Consider the following 17,244-nt stretch of genomic DNA (forward strand, 5'->3'; position numbering starts at 1 on the left):
GTTGAATAAATTCATGTGTAAAATTGTATTAAACAATATAGACATACTATATTAAATACATATATAAATAGTCCATATTTTAGAGTACTCTATGAAGAGTGTAATGACACCATGATGTCTGTGTCATGTAGGGTTCACAGATCATAGGGTCTTACAGGAGGCATGTATACGTCTAAAATGGCCACTTTCACCATGATTTTCTAAACAATGGTTTGTGCTACAAATTTAAAAGCATATTAAAACCTCCTTGATCTTCCAAATGAAGTTTCTATGTGATAATTCCCAGAACTAACAAGTTTCCACTTCAGGAGGAAGGAAAGATAACTGGGACATGGCCATAGATCTAAACAGAAACAGACCTGTAAGTGTTTACGCATCACCCAGGTCACATGACTGGCTCCTTGCTGCAGAGCGATGGAGATGATGTGAGCGCTGGTCAGGCCTCCACCAACCACCACCACCCTCTGGCCAGGCTCACACACCACATAGGGACCTGCTGGATGGAGACAGAGTTAGTGACACCATGCAGGGACCTGCTGGATGGAGACAGAGATATTGACACCACACTGACTCTTAATTAACAGGAACAGATTGTCCAACACAAATATTTTTTTTATTTGTTTATTTCACCTTTATTTAACCAGGTAGGCTAGTTGAGAACAAGTTCTCATTTGCAACTGCGACCTGGCCAAGATAAAGCAAAGCAGTTCGACACTGTCACGTCCTGACCAGTAGAGGGGGTAGTTGGGTCAGGACGTGGCAGAGGGGAGTGTGTGTTTTTTATTGTTTCATTGATTTTGGCCGTGTGACTTCCAATCAGGCACAGCTGTAGAGGGTTGTGGTTGATTGGGAGTCACACATAAGTTGCCTACGTTTCCTTTGTGTTTCGTGGGTAATTGTTCTTGTCATTGTGGTTGCACCTGACAGGACTGTGTTGGCTGTCAGTTTTGTTGTTTTTTTGTGAATTGCATAGTGTTCGTGTATTAAATATGACGAACCCTAACTCCGCCGCATTTTGGTCCACTTCTTCCTCAGACAGCCGTTACAGACACATACAACAACACAGAGTTACACATAGAGTAAACAAACATACAATCAATAATACAGTAGAAAAATCTATATACAACATGTGCAAATGAGGTAGGATAAGAGAGGTAAGGCAATAAATAGGCCATGGTGGTGAAGTAATTACAATATAGCAATTAAACACTGGAATGGTAGAATGTGCAGAAGATGAATATGCAAGTAGAGATACTGGGGTGCAAGGAGCAAGATAAATACAATATGGGGATGAGGTAGATTGGATGGGCTATTTACAGATGAGCTATGTACAGGTGCAGTGATCTGTGAGGTTAGAGTCTCCAGCTTTAGTGATTTTTGCAATTCGTTCCAGTCATTGGCAGCAGAGAACTGGAAGGAGAGGCGGCCAAAGGAAGAATTGGCTTTGGGGGTGACCAGTGAGATATACCTGCTGGAGCGTGTGCTACGGGTGGGTGCTGCTATGGTGACCAGTGAGCTGAGATAAGGCGGGGCTTTACCTAGCAGAGACTTGTAGATGACCTGGAGCCAGTGGGTTTGGCGACGAGTATGAAGCGAGGGCCAGCCAACAAGAGCGTACAGGTCGCTAAGTCGAGGAGGAGGAGGCTAAGTCGAGGAGGCTAAGTCGAGGATCGGTATGATGGTCAGTTTTACGAGGGTATGTTTGGCAGCATGAGTGAAGGATGCTTTGTTGCGAAATAGGAAGCCGATTCTAGATTTAACTTTGGATTGGAGATGTTTAATGTGAGTCTGGAAGGAGAGTTTACAGTCTAACCAGACACCTAGGTATTTGTAGTTGTCCACATATTCTAAGTCAGAACTGTCCAGAGTAGTGATGCTGGGCGGGTGGGCAGATGCAGGCAGCGATCGGTTGAAGAGAATGCATTTAGTTTTACTTGCATTTAAGAGCAGTTGGAGGCCACGGAAGGAGAGTTGTATGGCATTGAAGCTCATCTGGAGGTTAGTTAACACAGTGTCCAAAGAAGGGCCAGAGGTATACAGAATGGTGTTGTCTGCGTAGAGGTGGATCAAAGAATCACCAGCAGCAAGAGCAACATCATTGATGTATACAGAGAAAAGAGTCAGCCAGAGAATTGATCCCTGTGGCACCCCCATAGACTGCCAGAGGTCCAGACAACAGGTCCTCCGATTTGAAATACTGACCTCTATTCGAGAAGTAGTTGGTGATCCAGGCGAGGCATTCATTTGAGAAACCAAGGCAGTTGAGTCTGCCAATAAGAATGTTGTGATTGACAGAGTCGAAAGCCTTAGCCAGGCAATGTCTCTTACCGATGGCGGTTATGATATCGTTTAGGACCTTGAGCGTGGCCAGGTGGAAAGCATGGCCAACTGTAGAAAAATTCTTATTGAAATTCTCAATTATTGTGGATTTATCGGTGGTAACACTGTTTCCTAGCCTCAGTGCACTGGGCAGCTGGGAGGAGGTGCTCTTATTCTCCAAGGACTTTACAGTGGCCCAGAACTTTTTTGAGTTTGTGCTACAGGATGCAAATTTCTGCTTGAAAAAGCTAGCCTTAGCTTTCCTAACTGCCTGTGTATATTTGTTCCTAACTTCCCTGAAAAGTTGTATATCACGGGGGCTGTTCGATGCTAATTCAGAACGCCACAGGATGTTTTTGTGCTCATCAAGGGCAGTCAGGTCTGGAGAGAACCAAGGGCTATATCTGTTCCTGGTTCTAATTTTTTTTGAATGGGGCATGCTTATTTAAGATGGTGAGGACTAAGTACTAAGTAAATAAGTGAATTTCTACATATGATAACTCAAACAGATGCCCTGTCAGTGTGATATTACAATATTGCAGCCTTTGGCTTGACAGCATGTCATGTCACCTCAACACCAGGAGAGGCCATTGAAGGCACAGTGTCATGTCATGTCACCTCAACATCAGGAGCGGGCATTATAGCACAGTGTCATGTCATGTCACCTCTACACCAGGAGAGGCCATTATAGCACAGTGTCATGTCATGTCACCTTTACACCAGGAGAGGGCATTATTGTACAGTGTCATGTCATGTCACCTCTACACCAGGAGAGGGCATTATAGTACAGTATCATGTCATGTCACCTCTAAACCAGCAGAGGCCATTATAGCACAGTGACATGTAATGTCACCTCTACACCAGGAGAGGCCATTATTGTATGGTATCATGTCATGTCACCTCTACACCAGGAGAGGCCATTATAGTACAGTGTCATGTCATGTCACCTCTAAACCAGGAGAGGCCATTATAGTACAGTATCATGTCATGTCACCTCTAAACCAGGAGAGGGCATTATTGTACAGTATCATGTCATGTCATCTCTACACCAGGAGAGGGCATTATAGCACAGTGTCATGTCACCTCTAAACCAGGAGAGGGCATTATAGTACAGTATCATGTCATGTCACCTCTAAACCAGGAAAGGCCATTATTGTACAGTGTCATGTCATGTCACCTCTACACCAGGAGAGGCCATTATTGTATGGTATCATGTCATGTCACCTCTACACCAGGAGAGGCCATTATAGTACAGTATCATGTCATGTCACCTCTAAACCAGGAGAGGGCATTATTGTACAGTGTCATGTCATGTCATCTCTACACCAGCAGAGGCCATTATAGCACAGTGACATGTAATGTCACCTCTACACCAGGAGAGGCCATTATTGTATGGTATCATGTCATGTCACCTCTACACCAGGAGAGGCCATTATAGTACAGTGTCATGTCATGTCACCTTTAAACCAGGAGAGGCCATTATAGTACAGTATCATGTCATGTCACCTCTAAACCAGGAGAGGGCATTATTGTACAGTATCATGTCATGTCATCTCTACACCAGGAGAGGGCATTATAGCACCGTGTCATGTCACCTCTACACCAGGAGAGGGCATTATAGTACAGTATCATGTCATGTCACCTCTAAACCAGGAAAGGCCATTATTGTACAGTGTCATGTCATGTCACCTCTACACCAGCAGAGGCCATTATAGCACAGTGTCATGTCACCTCTAAACCAGGAGAGGCCATTATTGTACAGTGTCATGTCATGTCACCTCTACACCAGGAGAGGGCATTATAGCACAGTGTCATGTAATGTCACCTCTACACCAGGAGAGGCCATTATTGTACAGTGTCATGTCATGTCACCTCTACACCAGGAGAGGGCATTATAGTACAGTATCATGTCATGTCACCTCTAAACCAGCAGAGGCCATTATAGCACAGTGTCATGTCACCTCTAAACCAGGAGAGGCCATTATTGTACAGTGTCATGTCATGTCACCTCTACACCAGGAGAGGGCATTATTGTACAATATCATGTCACCTCTACACCAGGAGAGGGCATTATAGTACAGTATCATGTCACCTCTACACCAGGAGAGGCCATTATTGTACAGTGTCATGTCATGTCACCTCTACACCAGCAGAGGCCATTATAGCACAGTGTCATGTCATGTCACCTTTACACCAGGAGAGGCCATTATTGTACAGTGTCATGTCATGTCACCTCTAAACCAGGAGAGGCCATTATTGTACAATATCATGCCATGTCACCTCTAAACCAGGAGAGGGCATTATAGTACAGTATCATGTCATGTCACCTCTACACCAGGAGAGGGCATTATTGTACAATATCATGCCATGTCATCTCTACACCAGGAGAGGCCATTATTGTACAATATCATGCCATGTCACCTCTACACCAGGAGAGGGCATTATTGTACAGTATCATGTCATGTCACCTCTACACCAGGAGAGGCCATTATTGTACAGTATCATGCCATGTCACCTCTACACCAGGAGAGGGCATTATTGTACAGTATCATGTGGAGACATATGGTCCATCTATATAGATGTGTGACTTCTATAGCTTTCAATACCAGAGGATTCTCATCTCAACCCACCTGATGAGAAAGAAGAAGAACTCTCTTCCTGTTCCTGGTTCTGGCTTCTTGGTTCCTGTTGCCGTGCTGGCCGTGAGGCGGGGTGGTGGTGCATGAGCTGCACGGTGTGCTGCAGGCGTTCCTCAGGGTAGCTCTCCGCTATGGACGACACCCAGAAAGGAATGTTGGCCATCTGGGCACGGGTCGGCCCGGTCGCCATGACTACCCTCTTTGCCTCAAGGACGTCCCCGTTCTGAAGGAACACCCTGAATGATGTCACAATTCCTTCAGACATGACAGGGGTCAGTCTGTCCACTGTGCCCTTTGTCAGGACACTGTCCAGGCCATATTTGTCCACCTGTATAGAGTAATGTCGTTGTATAGTTATTTTGTTCAGGGTGATTTGAGTTGATGGCTAATAGATTACATGCGTACACGTATTACATTATATATCACAAGTTCATAGATTTTAATAATAGATTACATGCATACACATATTACATTATATATCACAAGTTCATAGATTTTAATGAACAACTACAGTGGCAAGAAAAAATCAGTGAACCCTCTGGAATTACCTGGATTTATACATAAACTGGTCATCAATTTGATCTGATCTTCATCTAATAACATACAAATTATTGTATTTTTCTTGTCTATATTGAATACATCATTGAAACATTCACAGTGTAGGTTGTAAAAAGTATGTGAACCCCTAGACTAATGACTTCTCCAAAAGCTAATTGGAGTCAGGAGTCAGCTAACCTGGAGTCCAATCGATGAGACGAGATTGGAGATGTTGGTTAGAGCTGCCCTGCCCTACAAAAAACAATGCCTCTTGCTATTCAGAAGAGGCATTGCCTGATGTGAACCATACCTCGAACAAAGAGATCTCAGAAGACCTAAGATTAAGAGTTGTTGACCTGCATGAAGCTGGAAATGGTTACAAAAGTTTCTCTAAAAGCCTTGATGTTCATCAGTCCACGGTAAGACAAATTGTCTATAAATGGAGAAAGTTCAGCACTGTTGCTACTCTCCATAGAAGTGGCCGTCCTGCAAAGATGACTGCAAGAGCACAGAGCAGAATGCTCAATGAGGTTAAGAAGAATCCTAGAGTGTCAACTAAAGACTTACAGAAATCTCTGGAACATGCTAACATCTCTGTTGACGAGTCTACGATACGTCCAACACTAAACATGAATGGTGTTCATGGAAGGACACCACGGAAGAAGCCACTGCTGTCCTAAAAAAAAACATTGCTGCAAGTCTGAAGTTTGCAAAAGTGGTACCTGGATGTTCCACTGCACTTCTGGCAGAATATTCTGTGGACAGATTAAACTAAAACTGAGTTGTTTGGATGGAACACACAACACTATATGTGGAGAAAAAAAGACACAGCACACCAACATCAAAACCTCATCCCAACTGTAAAGTATGGTGGAGGGAGCATCATGGTTTGGGGCTGCTTTGCTGCCGCAGGGCCTGGACAGCTTGCTATCTTCGATGGAAAAATGAATTCCCAAGTTTATCAAGACATTTTGCAGGAGAATGTAAGGCTCTGTCCGACAAGTGAAGCTCAAAAGAAGGTGGTTGATGCAACAGGACAGTGACCCAAAACACAGAAGTAAATCAACAACAGAATGGCTTCAACAGAAGAAAATATGCCTTCTGGAGTGGCCCAGTCAGAGTCCTGACCTCAACCCGATTGAGATGCTGTGGCATGACCTCAAGAGAGCGGTTCACACCAGACATCCCAAGAATATTGCTGAACTGAAACAGTTTTGTAAAGAGGAATGGTCCAAAATTCCTCATTGTGCAGGTCTGATCTGCAACTACAGAAAACATTTGGTTGAGGTTATTACTGCCGAAGGAGGGTCAACCAGTTAATAAATCCAAGGGTTCACATACTTGTTCCACCCTGCACTGTGAATGTGTATATGGTGTGTTCAATAAAGACATGAAAACGTACAATTGTTTGTGTGTTATTAGTTTAAGCAGATTGTTTGTCTATTGTTGTGACCTAGATGAAGATCAGATCAAATTTTATGACCAATTTATGCAGAAATCCAGGTATTTCCAAAGGGTTCACTGACTTTTTCTTGCTGTTCATGAACCCTACAATATAGCAAGCATTCACTGTTAAACTCACATTCACTATAATTAGCAGTCTTCAAGTGTATTAGTGCAGGTCTGGAACAAAAGCCTGTAACCCCAGTAGCTCTCCAGGAGGAGGGTTAGTTGGTCACTACCAGTTAAGGCCCAAGTCCTACTTGTGTCACACAGAGAAGCGTCACTGTTATTGCACAATTTGGTGTAGTGGAGTGACTCACATAGTATGTTTAGTATGGTGCAGTGTTGGGGTCAATTCCATTTCAATTCCAATTGGAAGTTCAGTTAACTTCCTGAATTGACTGAATTGAAATGGAATTCACCCCAACCATGGTATGGTGCCTTTTCACTTCAACTCAAGCCACGGCCAACGTGCATCTCCATCTCCGACCTGCTGCCTGAAGAAGTCCACACTGAGCCTGGTGCCTGGCAGGCTAAAGTACAGGCTCTTCTGCAGGCCTCTGCTGCTGCTCAGTCTCCTCCTGTCCTTCTTGCCCAGGCGCATGTCGTTGAAGAAGGCGTTCTCATCCAGAATGAAGGTGTGGTCAGGGAGGCAGTGTAGCTCCGCTGTCCGATCCTTCTCCAGAACAAACTCCTGCAAAGCCCTCTGGGGGGAACCAACACAAAGGCATTATCGGCAAAAACAAGTACACTGCCTGAATTGACTGGATTGAAAACTGATGAAACCTCAACTCGCGTTGTCCAGAAGGAACCATTCATTCAACCCTACAGCTGGGACCATCACCTTGTTGAGTGTGTGTGTCTGTGTGCACCAGGGTGTGTGAGCAGAGGTGATGGATGTACCTTATTGAGTGGGTCTGTGTGCACCAGGGTGTGTGAGCAGAGGTGATGGATGTACCTTATTGAGTGGGTCTGTGTGCACCAGGGTGTGTGAGCGAAGGTGAGGGATGTTGAGTGCTCTGAACTGGCTCTCCCACAGTGAGGTCCATGCTCCGTATGAGTCCACCACTCTGAAGGCCAGCGGAGGGCAGGATGAAACTGACTCTGGGTCTGGAGCGGCCTGCTCCTCGGGCTCGGCTGTCTGCTGTCCTGGGAGATATTACAGACCTGTTAACCAGACAGCATCACCAGCAGAATGGTGTGAACTGGAGAGACTAAAATACAGTCTATACAGTGTCTACTTCAAATTAAGCCTACACCTTCAACCTCGACTAAAAAGCACTTTCAATGGAGATTTGCTTTTTAGTCTAGAGACTGGGTCTGGGCCAGGCCTGGAGCGGCCTGCTCCTCAGCTGGCTGTTGTCCTGAGGATGGGGAGACATTAGAGACCTGTCAAACAGAGAGCACTAACAGCAGGCTTTACAGTATATGTGTAGAGAGATTAGAGAGGAATGTCTCTCCTAACTGAAATAAAGAAAGGCCAAAATGTGAGGAAAAACATCTGTCTACTTGATGGTCTGTTTTCCTGGACCCAGATCATGCCTGCGTCTAACCTCTGACTAAAACGTCCTTTTAATAAACATTCACTCTTTAGTCTGGGAACAGGCTTCATCTGGGCCCTTTATGAAAAGCTCATGTAAAAACATTGAGCTGTAGTGTAGTTAGCCTCACTGGTAGCTCCTCCTCTCTTGTTCTTAGAGCGGCTGGTCTTGGCCCTGCCCTGGCTGAGCTGGATCCCCTGGAGGATGTCTGTGTTGGGGGGAGGTGGGGACAGGGCCTGGTCTGGACAGGACAGCAGGGTGGCCAGGGTCAGGGCATGGGGTCCTCCACCTATTATTAGGACGTCCAACATCACACGGCTGGCATGAGACACACACACGCACAGAAAAAAAGTTACAAAATCTAAATCAAATTTAAAAAACATTCTACTCCTTGGTAAACAACAGGTGTAGACTAACAGTGAAATGCTTCCTGACGGTCCTTCCCAACAATACAGAGAGACAAAAAGAGAAATAATAGAAAGATAAAAACACAAGGAATAAATCCACAATGAGTAACAATAACTTGGCTATATACACAGAGTACCAGTACTGAGTCAATGATAACTTGGCTGTATACACAGAGTACCAGTACTGAGTCAATGATAACTTGGCTGTATACACAGAGTACCAGTACTGAGTCAATGATAACTTGGCTGTATACACAGAGTACCAGTACTGAGTCAATGATAACTTGGCTGTATACACAGAGTACCAGTACTGAGTCAATGATAGCTTGGCTATATACACAGAGTAACATTACCAAGTCAATGATAACTTGGCTATATACACAGAGTAACATTACCAAGTCAATGATAACTTGGCTGTATACACAGAGTACCAGTACTGAGTCCATGATAACTTGGCTGTATACACAGAGTACCAGTACTGAGTCAATGATAACTTGGCTATATACACAGAATAACATTACCAAGTCAATGATAACTTGGCTGTATACACAGAGTACCAGTACTGAGTCAATGATAACTTGGCTGTATACACAGAGTACCAGTACTGAGTCAATGATAACTTGGCTGTATACACAGAGTACCAGTACTGAGTCAATGATAACTTGGCTGTATACACAGAGTACCAGTACTGAGTCAATGATAACTTGGCTATATACACAGAATAACATTACCAAGTCAATGATAACTTGGCTGTATACACAGAGTACCAGTACTGAGTCAATGATAACTTGGCTGTATACACAGAGTACCAGTACTGAGTCAATGATAACTTGGCTGTATACACAGAGTACCAGTACTGAGTCAATGATAACTTGGCTGTATACACAGAGTAACATTACCAAGTCAATGATAACTTGGCTATATACACAGAGTAACATTACCAAGTCAATGATAACTTGGCTGTATACACAGAGTACCAGTACTGAGTCAATGATAACTTGGCTGTATACACAGAGTACCAGTACTGAGTCAATGATAACTTGGCTGTATACACAGAGTACCAGTACTGAGTCAATGACAACTTGGCTGTATACACAGAGTACCAGTACTGAGTCAATGATAACTTGGCTGTATACACAGAGTACCAGTACTGAGTCAATGATAACTTGGCTGTATACACAGAGTAACATTACCAAGTCAATGATACTTGGCTGTATACACAGAGTACCAGTACTGAGTCAATGATAACTTGGATGTATACACAGAGTACCAGTACTGAGTCAATGATAACTTGGCTGTATACACAGAGTACCAGTACTGAGTCAATGATAACTTGGCTGTATACACAGAGTACCAGTACTGAGTCATGATAACTTGGCTGTATACACAGAGTACCAGTACTGAGTCAATGATAACTTGGCTGTATACACAGAGTACCAGTACTGAGTCAATGATAACTTGGCTATATACACAGAATAACATTACCAAGTCAATGATAACTTGGCTGTATACACAGAGTACCAGTACTGAGTCAATGATAACTTGGCTGTATACACAGAGTACCAGTACTGAGTCAATGATAACTTGGCTGTATACACAGAGTACCAGTACTGAGTCAATGATAACTTGGCTGTATACACAGAGTAACATTACCAAGTCAATGATACTTGGCTGTATACACAGAGTACCAGTACTGAGTCAATGATAACTTGGCTGTATACACAGAGTACCAGTACTGAGTCAATGATAACTTGGCTGTATACACAGAGTACCAGTACTGAGTCAATGATAACTTGGCTGTATACACAGAGTAACATTACCAAGTCAATGATAACTTGGCTGTATACACAGAGTACCAGTACTGAGTCAATGATAACTTGGCTGTATACACAGAGTACCAGTAATGAGTCAATGATAACTTGGCTGTATACACAGAGTACCAGTTCTGAGTCAATGATAACTTGGCTGTATACACAGAGTACCAGTACTGAGTCAATGATAACTTGGCTATATACACAGAGTACCAGTACCGAGTCCATGATAAGGCTGTATACACAGATTACCAGTACCGAGTCAATGATAACTTGGCTGTATACACAGAGTACCAGTACCAAGTCAATGATAAATTGGCTGTATACACAGAGTAACAGTACTGAGTCAATGATAACTTGGCTGTATACACAGAGTACCAGTACCAAGTCAATGATAACTTGGCTATATACACAGAGTACCAGTACCGAGTCAATGATAACTTGGCTGTATACACAGAGTACCAGTACGAGTCCATGTGCACAGGTACGAGGTAATTGAGGTAGATATGTACATATAGGTAGGGATAAAGTGACCAGTCAACAGGATAGATAGTAAACAGTAACAGCAGTGATGAGTCAAAAGAGTCAGTGTAAAAAGAGTCATTGCAGATAGTCAGGTAGCTTTTTGGTTAACTATTTAACAGTCTTATGACTTGGGAGTAGAAACTGTTCATATAACACACACACACACACACACACCACACACACACACACACACACACACACACCACACACACACACACACACACACACTCACACACACTCACACACACACACACACACACACACACACACACACACACACACACACACACACACACACACACACACACACACACAACCACACTCACACACAAACACACACACACACACACACACACACACTCAAACACACTGTCAATCTCTAACTCTCCACCGCAAAGTACAACCGAGCAAAACAGTGAGTGATTTTGAAACCACTAAGGCTTCCAGAGGGATCTCTACCCTACAGGAATGTGTGGCAGTTTAAGATTTCATGCCAACACTTCAAGCCTACTGCTTCAGATATATTTTCACTTACCATAGGCTAGTTAGTCATTTAGCTACCTAAAAAGTACCAAGACAAAGTAAACACATAACAGTACCTCATTGAACTTTCAGTATCTGTCAACTCAGTTTGTCAAACACAAAAACAAAACATAAAACACAGTACCTTAAGATTCCAGTATCTGTCAACTCAGTTTGTCAAAATACGTAAATACGTAACCCTATCTACCCCAGGAATCTATAGACACAGTTGAGTGTCATTGGCTACCGGGAGGGCTCTCAAAATAGCCTTGTAAAGCAGGGTGGGGGGTGGGAGGGGGGGGTGCTCTGAACTCTCTCACAGTCTCACAGCTTATTACCACTGTTATCTAAACTGACTTGATACTGTCCACCAATGGTGCTCCCTGAACCTATAACATCATAGGATTGATATTAAAAAATATAACAGCACTTTAGTGGTTTTTTTAGACCACTAGACTTGAACCATCAACCTTCTGGCTATAAGTCCTTTGCTCTAACCTATAGGCTACCTACCAATTGCACTATAGAGACGTCCTATAAATATGATAAATGTGTAAACACACAACCTGGTCTCAGAGCATTTAATATTATTCTTTACGTAAGTCCGAGACATCCCATTTAGCATGATATTTTACGTTTCGTATGGTATGTATTATTTTGTGGATGTCCAGCACCCATTTTGTATGATATGTTACGAATTACAATTTGTATGACATGTTATGAATTTGCTAAAAGTATAATATGTTACGAATTTGCTAAGCGTACGATATGTTACAAATTCCAATTTGTTGTGACTAATGTTAGCTAGGTGGCTAATGCTAACGTTAGCTAGGCTAGGGGTTAGGGTTAAGGTTAGGGTTAGGGGAAAGGATAGCTAAAGGCATTATGGTTAGGGTTAGGGTAAGGGTTAGCTAGAATGCTAAGTACTTGAAAAATTCCTTAGCTAAAATGCTGAAGTTGTCCGTAATTATATTCAAACACGCAACCCTTGGGTTGCTCGACATTCTCGTTATAAAAAACGGCCCATCCACCCCGACCAACCACCCTCCTTTTGTTTTGGCCTTAAGTAACCTTCTGTCTTAAATAACTATACTAAGCGTAACATACCATACTCATTTGAGTGTCCCAGATTTAGAAAAGAAAAAGCCATATATCAGACTGGCCAATAAAAAGAAAAGATTAAGATGGGCAAAATAACACAGACACTGGACAGAGGAACTCTGCCTAGAAGGCCAGCATCCCAGAGTCGCCTCTTCACTGTTGATGTTGAGACTGGTGTTTTGCGGCCCCTATTTAATGAAGCTGCCAGTTGAGGACTTGTGAGGGGTCTGTTTCTCAAACTAGATACTCTAATGTACTTGTCCTCTTGCTCAGTTGTGCACCGGGACCTCCCAATCCTCTTTCTATTCTGGTTAGAGCCAGTTTGAGCTGTTCTGTGAAGGGAGTAGTACACAGTGATGTACGAGATCTTCAATTTCTTGGCAATTGATCGCATAGAATAGCCGTCATTTCTAAGAACAGGAATAGACTGACGAATTTCAGAAGAAAGTTCTTTGTTACTGGCCATTTTGAGCCTGTAACCGAACCCACAAATGCTGATGTTCCAGATACTCAACTAGTCTGAAGGCAAGCTGCATACTGGACCCTATTCCAACTAAACTACTGAAAGAACTGCTTCCTGTGCTTGGCCCTCCTATGTTGAACATAATAAACGGCTCTCTATCCACTGGATGTGTACCAAACTCACTAAAAAAGCCTCTTGAAAAAGCCAAACCTTGACCCAGAAAATATAAAAAACTATCGGCCTATATCGAATCTTCCATTCCTCTCAAATTTTTTTGAAAAAGCTGTTGCGCAGCAACTCACTGCCTTCCTGAAGACAAACAATGTATACGAAACGCTTCAGTCTGGTTTTAGACCCCATCATAGCACTGAGACTGCACTTGTGAAGGTGGTAAATGACCTTTTAATGATGTCAGATCGAGGCTCTGCATCTGTCCTCATGCTCCTAGATCTTAGTGCTGTTTTTGATACCATCGATCACCACATTCTTTTGGAGAGATTGGAAACCCAAATTGGTCTACACGGACAAGTTCTGGCCTGGTTTAGATCTTATCTGTCGGAAAGATATCAGTTTGTCTCTGTGAATGGTTTGTCCTCTGACAAATCAACTGTAAATTTCGGTGTTCCTCAAGGTTCCGTTTTAGGACCACTATTGTTTTCACTATATATTTTACCTCTTGGGGATGTCATTCGAAAACATAATGTTACATTTCACTGCTATGCGGATGACACACAGCTGTACATTTCAATGAAACATGGTGAAGCCTTGTAACGATTGTCTGAAAGAGGGGACCAAGATGCAGCGTGGTAAGTGGTCATAATTTATTATAAATGACGAAACACTTAAAGAAACAAAAACGAAAGCCAACAGTTCTGTCAGGTGAAAAACACAAGACAGAAAACAACTACCCACAAAACCCCAAAGGAAAACAGGCTGCCTAAGTATGGCTCCCAATCAGCGACAACGATGTACAGCTGTCCCTGATTGAGAGCCATACCAGGCCAAAACAAAGAAATACAAAACATAGAAAAAAGGACATAGAATACCCACCCAAATCACACCCTGATCAAACCTAAATAGAGACATAAAAAGGCTCTCTCAGGTCAGGGTGCGACAAGCCCCAAAATTGCCCTCGCTAGAAGCCTGTGTTTCAGACATAAGGAAGTGGATGGCTGCAAACGTTCTACTTTTAAACTCGGACAAAACAGAGATGCTTGTTCTAGGTCCCAAGAAACAAAGAGATCTTCTGTTAAATCTGACAATTAATCTGGATGGTTGTACAGTCGTCTCAAATAAAACTGTGAAGGACATCGGCGTTACTCTGGACCCTGATCTCTCTTTTGAAAAACATATCAAGACTGTTTCAAGGGCAGCTTTTTTCCATCTACGTAACATTGCAAAAATCTGAAACTTTCTGTCCACAAATGATGCAGAATAATTAATCCATGCTTTTGTTACTTCTAGGTTGGACTACTGCAATGCTCTACTTTCCGGCTACCCGGATAAAGCACTAAATAAACTTCAGTTAGTGCTAAATACGGTTGCTAGAATCCTGACTAGAACCAAAAGATTTGATCATATTACTCCAGTGTTAGCCTCCCTACACTGGCTTCCTGTTAAGGCAAGGGCTGATTTCAAGGTTTTACTGCTAACCTACAAAGCATTACATGGGCTTGCTCCTACCTATCTTTCCGATTTGGTCCTGCCGTACATACCTACACGTACGCTACGGTCACAAGACCCAGGCCTCCTAATTGTCCCTTGAATTTCTAAGTAAACAGCTGGAGGCAGGGCTTTTTCCTATAGAGCTCCATTTTTATGGAATAGTCTGCCTACCCATGTGAGAGATGCAGACTCGGTCTCAACCTTTAAGTCTTTACTGAAGACTCATCTCTTCAGTGGGTCCTATGATTGAGTGTAGTCTGGCCCAGGAGTGTGAAGGTGAACGGAAAGGCTCTGGAGCAACGAACCACCCTTGCTGTCTCTGCCTGGCCGGTTCCCCTCTCTCCACTGGGATTCTCTGCCTCTAACCCTATTACAGGGGCTGAGTCACTGGCTTATTGGTGTTCTTCCATGCCGTCCCTAGGAGGGGTGCGTCACTTGAGTGGGTTGAGTCACTGACGTGGTCTCCTGTCTGGGTTGGCGCCCCCCCTTGGGTTGTGCCGTGACGGAGATCTTTGTGGGCTATACCGCCTTGTCTCAGGATGGTAAGTTGGTGGTTGAAGATATCCCTCTAGTGGTGTGGGGGCTGTGCTTTGGCAAAGTGGGTTGGGGTTATATCCTTCCTGTTTGGCCCTGTCCGGGGGTATCGTCGGATGGGGCCACTGTGTCTCCTGACCCCTCCTGTCTCAGCCTCCAGTATTTATGCTGCAGTAGTTTATGTGTCGGGGGGGCTAGGGTCAGTCTGTTTATATCTGGAGTAATTTCTCCTGTCTTATCCGGTGTCCTGTGTGAATTTAAGTATGCTCTCTCTAATTCTTTCTTTCTTTCTCTCTTTCTTTCTTTCTTTCTTTCTTTCTCTCTCTCGGAGGACCTGAGCCCTAGGACCATGCCTCAGGACTACCTGACATGATGACTCCTTGCTGTCCCCAGTCCACCTGGCCGTGCTGCTGTTCCAGTTTCAACTGTTCTGCCTGCGGCTATGGAACCCTGACCTGTTCACCGGATGGGCTACCTGTCCCAGACCTGCTGTTTTCAACTCTCTAGAGACAGCAGGAGCGGTAGAGATACTCTCAATGATCAGCTATGAAAAGCCAACTGACATTTACTCTTGAGGTGCTGACTTGTTGCACCCTCGACAATTACTGTGATTATTATTATTTGACCATGCTGGTCATTTATGAACATTTGAACATCTTGGCCATGTTCTGTTATAATCTCCACCCGGCACAGCCAGAAGAGGACTGGCCACCCCTCATAGCCTGGTTCCTCTCTAGGTTTCTTCCTAGGTTTTGGCCTTTCTAGGGAGTTTTTCCTAGCCACCGTCCTTCTACACCTGCATTGCTTGTGTTTGGGGTTTTAGGCTGGGTTTCTCTACAGCACTTTGAGATATCAGCTGATGTAAGAAGGGCTATATAAATACATTTGATTTGATTTGATATTCCTTCTTTAAATCAGCACAACACTTTCCAGCTGTGCTAACATAATTGCAACGGGTTTTCTAATGATCAATTAGCCTTTTAAAATTATAAACTGGATTAGCTAACACAACGCGCCATTGGAACACAGGAGTGATGGTTGCTGATAATGGGCCTCTGTACGCCTATGTAGATATTCCATAAATAAATCAGCCGTTTCCAGCTACAATAGTCATTTACAACATTAACAATGTCTACACTGTATTTCGGATCAATTTGATGTTATTTTAATGAACAAAACATTTGCTTTTCTTTAAAAACAAGGACATTTCTAAGTGACCCCAAACTGTTGAACGGTAGTGTAAGTATCTTACACAGACCCACACAGACACACACACGTGAATGGTCAACATGGTCAAGTTCATCTGGGAGAACCTCATATTTTCAGTTGACTTCACAGAGGAAGCTGTGATTGTGATGTGATTTCCTCTACAGGGTCATCATCTCAGTTCCCCTCTCTGTTCCCCTTTCTAGGCTTTTCCCATGGAGGTGAAGGACCATGTCTCTGTATTGTGTTAGTGAGGCAATGTGTTATTGTGTTGTATGTGTTAGTGTATGTGCACATGTGTGTTCCACTCACCTGTATGCATAAACTTTATTGTTTAAATCAACATCCCTAATCTTCAATTCTGTACGTTAATTCAGCCACCACCTGTACCTCTAGAACTTCAAATGCTTCTGCTTTTTTAACATCCCACTTCTGGAAATAACAATGCACTCTACTTTCAAACAGCCAACGTCTAGTTACTAAAGGGATGCATTTCAATGTATAAACAACTCTAATCGAGCATCATGTCAA

General features: G+C 43.3%; 1 protein-coding gene across 3 annotated transcripts in view; it reads right to left on the reverse strand.

Annotated features, from left to right (window-relative positions):
• The window catches only part of LOC115186265 (uncharacterized), an 18,387-nt gene extending 6,391 nt beyond the window's left edge, over positions 1–11,996 (reverse strand). The window contains exons 1-6 of one of the 3 annotated variants that reach the window (XM_029745935.1): positions 11,890–11,996; positions 8,610–8,797; positions 7,897–8,087; positions 7,429–7,644; positions 4,950–5,286; positions 360–496 (exon numbers count right to left, since the gene is read on the reverse strand). In XM_029745935.1, the coding sequence (XP_029601795.1) occupies positions 360–496; positions 4,950–5,286; positions 7,429–7,644; positions 7,897–8,087; positions 8,610–8,790 (1,062 nt within the window). In that variant the 5' untranslated portion in view covers positions 8,791–8,797; positions 11,890–11,996. Of the gene's footprint in view, positions 1–359; positions 497–4,949; positions 5,287–7,428; positions 7,645–7,896; positions 8,088–8,609; positions 8,870–11,889 lie in introns of those variants that run through there. The other 2 variants (XM_029745934.1, XM_029745933.1) reach the window with 2 other exon arrangements.
• Positions 11,997–17,244: the final 5,248 nt, after the last annotated feature.

Source organism: Salmo trutta, unplaced genomic scaffold (assembly GCF_901001165.1).
Source record: "Salmo trutta unplaced genomic scaffold, fSalTru1.1, whole genome shotgun sequence".
In the NCBI taxonomy this organism is placed as follows: Eukaryota; Metazoa; Chordata; class Actinopteri; order Salmoniformes; family Salmonidae; genus Salmo; species Salmo trutta.